General features: G+C 36.3%; 1 protein-coding gene across 15 annotated transcripts in view; it reads left to right on the top strand.

Moving 5' to 3' along the window:
• Positions 1-13,948, top strand: part of RPS6KA6 (ribosomal protein S6 kinase A6) — a 192,300-nt gene that overhangs the window by 39,632 nt on the left and 138,720 nt on the right. For 14 of the 15 annotated variants that reach the window (XM_025276979.3, XM_025276980.3, XM_025276983.3 and 11 more), the window contains one exon: positions 2,930-2,989. The exons of the other annotated variant lie outside the window; for it this stretch is intronic. In XM_025276979.3, the coding sequence (XP_025132764.1) occupies positions 2,930-2,989 (60 nt within the window). The remainder of the gene's footprint in view (positions 1-2,929; positions 2,990-13,948) is intronic. 15 annotated transcript variants of the gene reach the window in all.

The following is a 13,948-nucleotide window of genomic DNA, read 5'->3' as shown; positions in this document are numbered from 1 at the left end:
AGGGTGTATATTGTCACCCTTCTTATTTAACTTACATACAGAGTACATCATGAGAAACTCTGGGCTGGATGAAGCACAAGCTGGAATCATGATTGCCAGGAGAAATAATCAGTAACCTCAGATATGGAGATGACACCACCCTTATGACAGAAAGCAAAGAACTAAAGAGCCTCTTGATGGAAGTGAAAGAGGAGAGTGAAAAAGTTGGCTTAAAGCTCAACATTCAGAAAACTAAGATCATGGCATCTAGTCCCATTACCTCATGGCAAATAGATAGGGAAACAATGGAAATAGTGGCAGACTTTATTTTTGGGGGCTCCAAAATCACTGCAGATGGTGAATGCAGCCATGAAATTAAAAGACACTTACCCCTTGAAAGAATAGTTATGACCAACCTAAACAGCATATTAAAAAGCAGAGACATTACTTTGCCAATGAAGATCCATCTAGTCAAAGCTGTTGTTTTTCCAGTAGTCCTGTATGGATGTTAGAGTTGGCGTACAAATAAAGCTGAGTAGTGAAGAAATGATACTTTTGAATTGTGGTGTTGGAGAGGATTTTTGAGAATCCTTTGGACTGCAAGGAGATCCAATCTGTCCATCCTAAAGGAAATCAGTCCTGAATATTCATTGGAAGGACTGATGCTGAAGCTGAAACACCAATACTTTTGCCACCTGATGTGAAGAACTGACTTATTTGAAAAGACCCTGATGATAGGAAAGATTGAAGGTGGAAAAGGGAACGACAGAGGATGAGATGGCTGGATGGCATCACAGACTTGATGGACATGAGTTTGAGTAAGCTTCTGGAGTTGGTCATGGACAGGGAGGCCTGGCATGCTGTAGTCCTTGGGGCTGCAAATAGTTGGACATGAGTGGGAGACTAAACAGAACTAAACTGAACTCATACATTATAATATTTTTGTTCTAAAGTTATTTACATTTGATTATTTTATAGTTTCTTTTTCTCTGCCTATAACTTTAAACCTTCCCATTCGTGTGTTTATTTTTATCCCAAAGAACATAATTACAATAGCTGCTTAAAGTGCTTGTCAGATATTTCAACATTTATGTTATCCTGGAATTGATACCTGTTGAATTTGATTGTTTCAGCATTCAGTGTGGTTAGATTCAGACTCCCAAGTTCTTTCTCACCCTCTCTGGATGATGGTTTCTGTGTTAAATATGTTTTCAGAGTGTTTGGGTCAGCACGTTATCATGTGCCACGCAGTGCCTTTGCTAACTCAGTGGTTTAGTCTGAGGCTTGAACAGTTTAGTTTTCAAAGCCTTTGTTAGACCTCTCTGATTCTTTTCCACATATGTGCAGTTTGTTTTTGAGAACAGGATTTGTGTCTGTTCATACACAGTATTTTGGAATCTCCTTTTCCCATTCTATCATCTCTGTGATTTCTTTTATGGATTCACCAATTGGCAAGGACCTTTTATTCTTGTTCCTCTGACCAGAAATTTGAGTTTATCTCAGTCTTAGCCTTTCATGCTTTTATGTAGCTTTGCACTGTTGGGGTGAAATGAAGGAGAGAGTGAAGAAGAACAAGTATTACCCCCATATTATTCTTATAGGAACCTCTTTTTCTGATTCCTCCAATCAGAGACAGAGGTTTTCTCATGAATGAGGCTTGCCTTGGAGCGAGAATGATAATCAAAAAAGAAAAACAAAAGTGGGGAAATGAAGTTTTCTTTATGCTCACCAGCTGAAAAGTATGTCTTTTTCTAGTCCTCTCGAACTTTTCTTCATGTAGTTCCATGACTCAGTCTATCCTTGGGTCAAAATCTAGAGATAAAGGTAGAAAATAAACCCAAGAAACTCACTAGAGTACTAGTTATTATTCAAATTTTGATTTCCCCCTCTAATCTGCTTGTTCTTAGTTTTTAAAGGCCTCAGGTAGTTGCTTTTTATGTTTTGTCCAGAGTTTTTAGTTAATACTCAGAGGGGAGATAGTCTTATTCCATCTTGGCTGTCATCAGAAGCTCTATTTAGTTTAGTTTTCTTTCTTTTCTTTTTAATTAAAAAAAAATTGAGGACTCATAAATAGACAATGGTAAAATTTAATTTTTAGGCCATCTTGCTGTTGCTTAATTTTCAAATATCTTATTTAAGAGACCAGTGGTTGACAGAGTTTTTCTGTAAAGGGCCAAATAGTAAATATTTTAGGCTTTGCAGGCATAGGTTCTCAGTGACCTGTTCAATACTTCTGTTGAAGTGAGAAAGCAGCCATAGGTAATATGGAAACAAATGGATGTCTCTGTGTTCCAGTAAACTGTTATTTATAAAAACAGTGGGCCAGTTTGGACCATGGACTACAGCTTGCAGACCCTTAATCTAAATTCTCCATGCTTACTCCTTTCTGAGGTATTGCTTGAAGAGTATTATTACCCACTGAGCTTTGTGTGTTGAAATAATTTTGTTTCCTTGGCCATTTGTATTTTTCTCCTATACTTTATTATTTCTTCTGTAGAGTAATTCAAAATTTAATTGAACTTACTGAAAGGAAAGGAATTCACAACAGTGTAATTATATGATGCCTTTCCCATCCTTATTTACTTAGACTATATCCTCACAATACATTTCCTCTGAGGCATTTTTCCTGTCTTATAAATATTTGATTTGGGACAGTCCTAATGAAAATATACAGGTCATATGTTTAGTATATTCATTAATCATAACAAAGCTCTAAACAATATGAAATGAAATACACAGCTTTGAAATTCAAGAATTCTTAAAGATAACCCAGAAATCATATTAATAATGTTCCTTTTCTAAGTACTTTCTATGTGTTCTTTGTCCTTTTGTGTTTCCTTAAGTGTGGGTCTTGTTAAATTGTGAGGGGCAGCCTAGGGTTGTATTTTTTTCTTAGTTACTACTCTTGTTCTAGTACTCTTGAACTTCAGTTTTGAAAAATATTTTTCAGGTGAATGGTCTTAAAATGGTCGATGAGCCAATGGAAGAGGGAGAAGCAGATTCTTGCCAAGTAAGTACTCACATTATTGAGCTACATTTTTCAAATATAAGGGCAAAGAATAGTATGAAAGGAGAAAATCTTATGTCAATTAAAGAAATGTATTTAGGTGAGTTAATAAGCAAATCCAATTCTTAATAAAATAGCAGTAGTTCAAAGTATAGGACAGATTTGCTTGGTAGAAATTCTTATCCATAAATTTTTTTAACAACTTTATTGGAGCATAATTTACATGCCATGAAATTTACCCTTTTGAAGTTTAATGGATGAAATATTTATTGCCAATATATGAGTAACTGGATTAAAATTCAGAGTCCTCTGAATTAAATAAGACTGTCTTTAACTATAGGGTAGAAAGGAGCTCTAACATGAAAATATTTAACTAAAAGGATAACCTGAGTTCATTTGAAATCTATTACCTGGTTTTCAAAAAGAATTGCATGTAAATTATTTCAGAAATTTCTAACTATTTAAAAAGACTGCTTAACTATTTAATATTAGGCCATTCTATGCAAGGAGTGTAATCCTAGTCTCTCATTTTACAAGATCTTATTACATAGAAGAGTGTTCTTAAGATTTTATAGTAAAGTTTCAGAATATAAAATCAACACACAGAAATCCCTTGCATTCCTATACACTAATAATGAGAAAATAGAAAGAGAAATTAAGGAAACAATTCCATTTACCATTGCAAGAAAAAGAAGAAAATACTTAGGAATATATTTACCTAAAGAAACTAAAGACCTATATATAGAAAACTATAAAACACTGGTGAAAGAAATCAAAAGGACACAAATAGATGGAGAAATATACCATGTTCATGTATCGGAAGAATCAATATAGTGAAAATGAGTATACTACCCAAAGCAATCTATAGATTCAGTGCAATCCCTATCAAGCTACCAATGGTATTTTTCACAGAGCTAGAACAAATAATTTCACAATTTTTATGGAAATGCAAAAAACCTCGAATAGCATAAGCAATCTTGAGAAAGAAGAATGGACTTGGAGGAATCAACCTGCCTGACTTCAGGCTCTACTACAAAGCCACAGTTATCAAGACAGTATGGTACTGGCACAAAGACAGAAATATAGATCAATGGAACAAAATAGAAAGCCCAGAGATAAATCCACGCACATATGGACACCTTATCTTTGACAAAGGAGGCAAGAATATACAATGGATTAAAGACAATCTCTTTAACAAGTGGTGCTGGGAAATCTGGTCAACCACTTGTAAAAGAATGAAACTAGAACACTTTCTAACACCATACACAAAAATAAACTCAACAGTCTTATGGACTCTGTGAGAGCAGGGAGAGGGTGGGAAGATTTGGGAGAATGGCATTGAAACATGTAAAATATCATGTATGAAACGAGTTGCCAGTCCAGGTTCGATGCACGATACTGGATGCTTGGGGCTGGTGCACTGGGACGACCCAGAGGGATGGAATGGGGAGGGAGGAGGGAGGAGGGTTCAGGATGGGGAACGCATGTATACCTGTGGCGGATTCATTTTGATATTTGGCAAAACTAATACAGTTATGTAAAGTTTAAAAATAAAATAAAATTAAAAAAAAAAGAAAAAAAAATAAACTCAAAATGGATTAAAGATCTCAACGTAAGACCAGAAACTATAAAACTCCTAGAGGAGAACATAGGCAAAACACTCTCTGACATACATCACAGCAGGATCCTCTATGACCCACCTCCCAGAAAATTGGAAATAAAAGCAAAAATAAAGAAATGGGACCTAATTAAACTTAAAAGCTCCTGCACACCAAAGGAAACTATTAGCAAGGTGAAAAGACAGCCTTCAGAATGGGAGAGAATAATAGCAAATGAAGCAACTGACAAACAACTAATCTCAAAACTATACAAGCAACTCCTGCAGCTCAATTCCAGAAAAATAAACGGCCCAATCAAAAAATGGGCCAAAGAACTAAATAGACATTTCTCCGAAGAAGACATACAGATGACTAACAAACACATGAACACATGTTCAACATCACTCATTATCAGAGAAATGCAAATCAAAACCACAATGAGGTACCATTGCACGTCAGTCAGAATGGGTGCGATCCAAAAGTCTACAAGCAATACATGCTGGAGAGGGTGTGAAGAAAAGGGAACCCTCTTACCCTGTTGGTGGGAATGCAAACTAGTACAGCCACTATGGAGAACTGTGTGGAGATTCCTTAAAAAACTGGAAATAGAACTGCCATATGACCCAGCAATCCCTTTGCTGGACATACACACCGAGGAAACCAGAATTGAAAGAGACACATGTATTCCAATGTTCATCGCAGCACTGGACATGGAAGCAACCTAGATGTCCATCAGCAGATGAATGGATAAGAAAGCTGTGGTACATATACACAATGGAGTATTACTCAGCCATTAAAAATAATTCATTTGAATCAGTTCTAATGAGGTGGATGAAATTGGAGCCTATTATACAGAGTGAAGTAAGCCAGAAAGAAAAACACCAATACAGTATACTAATGCATATATATGGAATTTAGAAAGATGGTAATCATAACCCTGTATACGAGACAGCAAAAGGGACACAGATGTATAGAACAGTCTTTTGGACTCTGTGGGAGAGGGAGAGGGTGGGATGATTTGGGAGAATTGCATTGAAACATGTATAATATCATACATGAAACAAATCACCAGTCCAGGTTCGATGCATGATATTGGATGCTTGGGGCTGATGCACTGGGATGACCCAGAGGGATGGTACAGGGAGGGAAGAGGGAGGGGAGTTCAGGATGGGGAACACGTGTATACCTGTGGCGGATTCATGTTGATGTATGGCAAAAGCAATACAATATTGTAAAGTAATTAGCCTCCAATGAAAATAAAGAAATTTATATTAAATTTAAAAATCAGCTGAAACTTAAAAAAAAAAAAAAAGATTTTAGGGAGGGTCTGACTTAAGTAGGGTCCCTGGTGGCTCAGACAGTAAAGATTTTGCCTGCAGTGCAGGAGGCCCGGGTTCAATCCCTGGGTCAGGAAGATCCCCTGGAGAAGGGAATGGCTACCCACTCCAGTATTCTTGCCTAGAGAATCCCAGGGACAGAGGAGCTTAGAGGGCCAAAGTCCATGGAGTCACATAGAGTTGGACATGAGTGAGCAACTAACACTTCCATTTGTACTTTTTGACTAAAGTAGACATCCCCATGGATGTTGATATTTTGATTATCATTTCTGTGATATGTGTCATAGAATTGTAGTTCTTTTAAACCTGGAAGGAGACTCAGACATTGTATACTATAATACCTTCATTGTATAGATAAGTCTACTGAGACCTGTAGAAGTTACTGTGATTTATACTAGGCCATAAGACTAACAGGTAGCAGAATCAAGACTTAATGACCCAGTGTGCCTCATATTAGGTCAGTTGTGCATTGTGCAGATGCAAAGACGTGGAAAATAAGGAAAACACTGTTCTTTTCTTTTTTAGTTTTGTATAAAATCATCTTTCATGTCTTTTATACCCCTGAAACTGGTTAAAGTGAATTTTTCTCAGATAGGAACCAGCAGAGAGATTTAAATTGGGTTTGTCCAACACTCTCTTTTGAAATGTTCTATGCAAAAGTCAGCTTTCTCTTCAGATCCTAATGATGTAACAATAATATCAGTTCTGTTTAACAAGGTGGGAGGTAAAATGTTGTCATTTTAGCTTTTGTAATTTATGTAATAACTTTTATGTTAATTTTGAGTATAATTAAATGTAAACTTATACCAAAACCATATTGAGCTGTATCTACGGATCATATGGGCTAAGGCATAGTAATATTCATGTTGGAAATTTATAAAAGAGTGTAAGGAAATACAAAGATATTGGAGAAGGGTATATTTTAGTATTAATAAATTAGCGGGAAAATACCATGCCACACCACAGGAGGAAGAAAAGATGTTTGTATGTGTGTATATGTATGTATGCGTGTGTACATGTGTAGCCAATGTAAACACATAGACATATACACAGGGTTATAGTTAAATACTAATTTTAATTAAAGCTGGTGGTACAAATGAACTTACTTATAAAACAGAAATAGAGTCACAGATATAGAAAGCAAACTTATGGTTACCAAAGGGGAAAGAATGGGAAGGGATAAATTGGGAGATTGGGTTTGACATATACATACTCTTATATATAGATAACTAATAAGAACCTACTAGAGTGTGCGTTGGTGGTATAGTGGTGAGCATAGCTGCCTTCCAAGAACCTACTAGAAAACTCTACTCAGTACTCTGTAATGACCTATGTGGGAACAGAATCTAAAAAAGAGTGGGTATATGTACATGTATAGCTGATTCACTTTGCTGTAGAGCAGAAACTAACACAACATTGTAAGTCAACTGTACTCTAATAAAATTATTTTTAAAACATGAGGCAAGACGTATAGTTTTAATGGAAAGACAGTAAAAATATAGTGTTGGATTCTAATGGCATTTATATTAGGCAATCAACTTCAGTGGCTAGAAAGGGGAATCTAAAATTTTGGTAAATAAAGCACCTAGAATCACTTTCAAGGATTTGATTTAATTTGTGGCCTAAGTTTTCTGGATTTAAAACATGAATTTTTTGCTGTGTGATAGTTTAGACATTTGTTTTGTGACAATTAAATGATATGGGTGATAAGAAACACTAACAATATAAATTATTCATCCATCTTTTTAATGTTTTCATATATAGGATTGTTTTAGTGGGGGGTTTGTGGTCACGTATTCCAGTGTGATTCTGGCAGCTGTGTCTTTTTCTGATTGGCTTTAAAAAAAATGATGGTGGGTTATAGAGACTGCTCTATGATGTATAGATTCTTTAAACAGTATTCTTCAAATTTGAGCTTTATATATTATTGCCTATGTGGCCCGATGCTGTTTTGTGTTTGGCTAATTTAGATAGCCAGTCTGCTACATCTCATTTATGGTAGCTGTAGACTTTCATGGTCATTAGATTTCTTCAATTAAAACAAGCAAAATTAAATAAAATGCTTCCCACACTCTGTATATCTAGCATATGATTAGCAAAGCTGAATTATAATTAATGTAGTTTTAATAAATCTAGATTTGTTATGAAGAATTGTTCCATTTCTCAAGACAGCCTTTACATTTGGTAAGTATTCAGTAATAGGTCACTAGTAAAAGATATCTGATATTTCACCACCTAAGTCCTATACTTCTCTGAACACTGTCCAGGTTAGAAAAAATATGTTAGGATTCTTTTTTAGTAGATGACTGACATGAGTTAATTTTTTATGTTGTCAAAATAAGCATGATCATATTTGGTAGCTTTTGAACCATTTATATTCACTTTTTAAAGAAATTATTTATTTTATTTGGAGGATAATTACTTTACAATATTGTGATGGTTTTTGCCATACATCAACATGAATTGGCCATAGGTATACATGTGTCACCCTATCCTCCCACATCTCTCCCACTCTATCCCTCTAGGTTGTCCCAGAGCACTGGCTTTGGGTACCTTGCTTCAAATATCGAACTCGCACTAGTCATCTATTTTACATATGGTAATGTATACTTTTCAATGCTATTCTCTCAAATCATCCCACCCTCTCCTTTTTGCACAGAGTCCAAAAGTCTGTTCTTTACACCTGTGTCTCCTTTGCTGCCCTGTTCATAGGATCGTCAGTAGCATCCTTCTACATTCTATATATATGCATTAATATACAGTATTTGTCTTTCTCTTTCTGACTTACTTCACTCTGTATAATAGGCTCTATGTTCATCCACCTAATTAGAACTGACTTAAGTGTATTCTTTTGTATACCTGAGTAATATTCCATTGTGTATATGTACAATTTCCTTATCCATTCATTGGCCAATGGACATCTTGGTTGCTTCCATGTCCTAGCTATTGTAAATAGTGCTGCAATGAATACTGGAGTACATGTGTCTCTTTTGGCGATGGTTTCCTTGGAGTATATGCCCACCAGTGGGATTGCTGGGTTGTATGGCAGTTCTATTCCCAGTTTTTTAAGGAATACCGACACTGTTCTCCATAGTGACTGTACCAGTTTGCATTCCTACCAGCAGTTTTAGAGGATTTCCTTTTCTCCACACCCTCTCCAGCATTTATAGTTTGTAGAACATTTGATGATGGCCATTCACTGGTGTAAGATGACACCACATTGTAGTTTTGATTTGCATTTCTCTTAAAGTTTGTATGGAATGCTTATTATTCTCTCAAATAAAGTACATATTTTTAATGCGACTAGTATTTTAGGGCAGAGAAGGCAATGGCACCCTACTCCGGTACTCTTGCCTGGAAAATTCCATGGACGGAGAAGCCTGGTGGGCTGCTGTCTATGGGGTCGCACAGAGTTGGACACGACTGAAGTGACTTAGCATAGCACAGCATAGTATTCTAGGAATTTCCAAAGGTGATGATTTGTTGATTTCATTAGCACAAAGTCAGCAATATTTTTAGTCTCTGTATCTTTTTTAACTTTTTATTTTAACTTTTTATTTTATACACACACACACACACACACACACACACACATACATATAGATGTTTCAGTTCAGTTCAGTTGCTCAGTCATGTCTTACTCTTTGTGACCCCATGGACTGCAGGACACCAGGCCCCCCTGTCTATCACCAATTCCCGGAGTTTACTCACTCATGTCCATTGAGGCAGGGATGCCATCCAACCATCTCATCTTCTATCATCCCCTTCTCCTCCCACCTTCAATCTTTCCCAGCATCAGGGTCTTTTCAAATGAGTCAGTTCTTCGCATCAGGTGGCCAAAATATTGGAGTTTCAGCTTCAGCATCAGTCCTTCCAATGAATATTCAGGACTGATTTTCTTTAGGATGGACTGGTTGGATCTCCTTGCAGTCCAATGGACTCTCACGAGTCTTCTCCAACACCACAGTTCAAAAGCATCAATTCTTAAGCACTCAATTTTCTTCATAGTCCAACTCTCAAATCCATACATGACTACTAGAAAAACCATAGCTTTGACTAGATGGACCTTTGTTGGTAAAGTAATATCTCTGCTTTTTAATATGATGTCTAGTTTGGTTATAACTTCTCTTTCAAGGAGCAAGCGTCTTTTAATTTCATAGCTGCAGTTACCATCTGCAGTGATTTTGGAGCCCCTAGAAATCAAGTATGTCACTGTTTCCACTGTTCACCCATCTATTTGCCATGAAGAGATGGACTGGATGCCATGATCTTAGTTTTCTGAATGTTGAGCTTTAAGTCAACTTTTTCACTCTCCTCTTTCACTTTCATCAAGAGGCTTTTTAGTTCTCTTTGCTTTCTTCCATAAGTGTGGTGTCATCTGGATATCTGGGTTTATTGATATTTGTCCCAGCAATCTTGATTCCAGCTTGTGCTTCATCCAGCCCAGCATTTCTCACGATGTAGTCTGCATATAAGTTAAATAAGCAGGGTGACAATATACAGCCTTGACATATTCCTTTCTCGATTTGGAACCAGTCTGTTGGTTCCATGTCCAGTTCTAACTGTTGCATACAGATTTCTCAAGAGGCAGGTCAGGTTGTCTGGTATTCCCATCCCTTGAAGAATTTTCCACATTTTGTTGGGATCTGCACAGTGCAAGGCTTTGGCTTAGTCAATAAAGCAAAAATAGATGTTTTTCTGGAACTCTCTTGCTTTTTCCACGTTGGCAGTTTCCATGTTGGATGTTGGCAATTTGATCTCTGGTTCCACTGCCTTTTCTAAAACCAGCTTGAACATCTGGAAGTTCACGGTTCATGTACTGTTGAAGCCTGGCTTCGATAATTTTGAGCATTACTTTACTAGCCTGTGAGATGAGTGCAATTGTGTGATAATTTGAGCATTCTTTGGCATTGCCTTTCTTTGGGATTGGAATGAAAACTGACCTTTTCCAGTCCTGTGGCCACTGCTGAGTTTTCCAAATTTGCTGGCATATTGAATGCAGCAGTTTCACTGCATCATCTTTTAAGACTTGAAATAGCTCCATCACCTCCACTAGCTTTGTTCATAGTGATGCTTCCTAAGGCCCACTTGACTTCACATTCCAGGATTCTGGCTCTAGATTAGTGATCACACCATTGTGATTATCTGGGTCATGAAGATGTTTTTAGTATAGTTTTTCTGTGTATTCTTGCCACCTGTTCTTAATATCTTCTGCTTCTGTTAGGTCCATACCATTTCTGTCCTTTATTGTGCCCATCTTTGCATGAAATGTTCCTTTGGTATCTCTGATTTTCTTGAAGAGATCTCGAGTCTTTCCCATTCTGTTGTTTTCTTCTATTGCTTTGCATTGATCACTGGGGAAGGCTTTCATATCTCTCCTGGTATTCTTTGGAACTCTGCATTCAAATGGGTATATCTTTCCTTTTCTCCTTTGCCTTCAGTTTCTATTCTCTTCACAGCTATTTGTATATGTGTATCTATATATCTATATGTATATCTATATATCTATATACATACACACATATATATCTATTATTTTCTCATTTAGGTTGTTGCATAATATTGAGAAGAGTTCCCTGTGCTATACAGTAGGTCCTTGTTGGTTATCTACTTTAAATATGACAGTGTGTACATCTCAGTCCCAAAGGCCCAAACTATCCCTTTTCCTCACGCTTTCCCTGGTGACTCAGCTGGTAAAGAACCTGCCTTCCAGTGCAGGATATGTAAGAGACATGGATTCAGTCCCTGTTTTGGGAAGATCTGCTGGAAAACGGAATGGAAACCACTCCATTATTTTTGCCTGGGAAATCCCATGAACAGAGGAGCCTTTCTGTCCAGGTAACCATAAACTCCTTCTCTAAATCTGTGAGTCTGTTTCTGTTTTGTAAATTCATTTGTATCATTTCTTTTTAGATTCTTCTTATAAGCAATATCATATGATATTTCTCTTTCTCTGTTTGACTTTTCACTCAGTATGAAAAGTTCTAGGTCCATCCATGTTGCTTCAAATGGCATTATTTCATTCTTTTATCCATTCCTCTGTTAATGAGTATTTAGGTTGCTTCCATGTCTTGGTTATTGTAAATAGTACTGCAATGAACAGTGGGATGCACATATCCTTTTGGGTCATGTTTTAGTCTGGATATATGTTCAGCAGTGGGATTTCAGGGTCATACGTTACCTCAATTTTTAGTTTTGGAAGGAACCTCCATACTATTCTCCATAATGGCTATACTAATTTACATTCCCACCAACAGTGTACGAGCATTCCCTTCTCTCCACACCCTTTGCAACATTTACTCTTTGTAGATTTTTTGTTGATAGCCCTTCTGGCTGGTGTGAGTTGGTACTCATTGTGGTTTTGATTTGCATTTCTTTAATAAATAGCAATGTTCAACATCTTTTCTTATGCTTCTTGATCATCTGTGTGTCTTCTTTGGAAAAACATCTATTTAGGTATTATGCCCATTTTTTGTTTGGGTTGTTTGTTTCCATGATGCTAAGCTCCATGAGCTGTTCATAAATTTTGGAGACAAATGCAGTGTCAGTCAAATCATTTGCAAATATTTTCTCCCAATCTGTGGGTTGTCTTTTTGTTTTGTTTATGATTTCCTTTGCTGTTTAAAAGCTTTTGAATTTAATTAGGCCCCATTTGTTTCTTTCTGTTTTTATTTTTATTGCTCTGGGGATGGATTGAAAAATATATTGCTCAATTTATGTCAGAGAGTGTCCTGCATATGTTTTCTTCTAAGTGGTTTATGGTGTCCAGTCTCACATTTAGATATTAAATCCATTTTGAGCTTATTTTTGTGTATGGTATTAAAGGAAGTTCTAATTTCAGTTTTTTCATATAGCTTTCCAGCTTACCCAGCATCATTTGTTGATTAAACTGTATTTCCACCATTTTATAATCTTGGCTCCTTCCTTTGTCATAGATTGACTGTAGGTGTGTGGGTTTATCTCTGGCGTTTCAATCTGATTCTGTTGAGCTATATGTCTGTTTTTGTTCTAGTGCCATACTGTGTTGGTGACTATAGCTTTATAGTATAGTCTGAAGCCAGGGAGCCTGATTCCTCAAGTTCCTGCCACCCCCACCACCCCCCACCATCACTTGGGATTCCTTTGGCTATTCAGGGTCTTTTGTGTCTTTCCATACAAATTTTATGATTTTTTTTGTTGTTCTAGTTCTGTGAAAAATGCCATTGGTAATTTCTTAAGGATTGCATTGAATCTGTAGATTGCCTTAGGTAGTATAGTCATTTTCACAGTATTGATTCTTCCAGTCCAAGAACATGGTTTTTCTTTCCATCTGTTTGTGCTATCTTCTATTTCTTCTATTAGCATCTTATAGTTTTAGAAGTACAGGTCTTTTGTCTCCTTAGGTAGGTTTATTCCTAGGCATTTTATTCTTTTTGTTTCAATGCTAAATGGGATTGTTTCTTTAATTTCTCTTTCTGATCTTTTAATGTATAGAAATGCCACAGATTTCTGTTGTAAATTGCAACTTTACCAATTTCATTGATGAGTTCTAACAGTTTTCTCATAGTGTCTTTAGGCTTTTCTATGTATAGTATCATGTCATCTGCACATAGTGACTGTTTTACTTCTTTTCCAATTTGGATTCCTTTTCTTTCTTTCTCTTCTCTGATTGCATTACCTACTACTTCCAAAACTATGTTGAGTAAAAGTGCTGAGAGTAGACATCCTTGTGTTGTTTTGATCTTAGAGAAAATGACTTTCAGCTTTTCATCGTTGAGTATGATGTTAGTTGTAGGTTCAGTTGTATAATGTTAGTTGTAGGTTTGTTGTAGATGGCCTTTATTATGTTGAGATATATTCCCTCTTTGCCCACTTTCTTGAGAGTTTTTATCATAAGCAGATTTTGAATTTTGTCAAAAGTGTTTATCCTTTTCTTCTAGTTTGTCTAGTTTATAGGCATACAGTTATTTTTTTTAATTTTATTTTATTTTTAAACTTTACATAATTGTATTAGTTTTGCCAAATATCAAAATGAATCCGCCACAGGT

The sequence above is a fragment of the Bubalus bubalis genome, chromosome X (genome assembly GCF_019923935.1).
Source record: "Bubalus bubalis isolate 160015118507 breed Murrah chromosome X, NDDB_SH_1, whole genome shotgun sequence".
NCBI lineage: Eukaryota > Metazoa > Chordata > Mammalia > Artiodactyla > Bovidae > Bubalus > Bubalus bubalis.
This window is presented reverse-complemented; position numbering and strand designations above follow the sequence as displayed.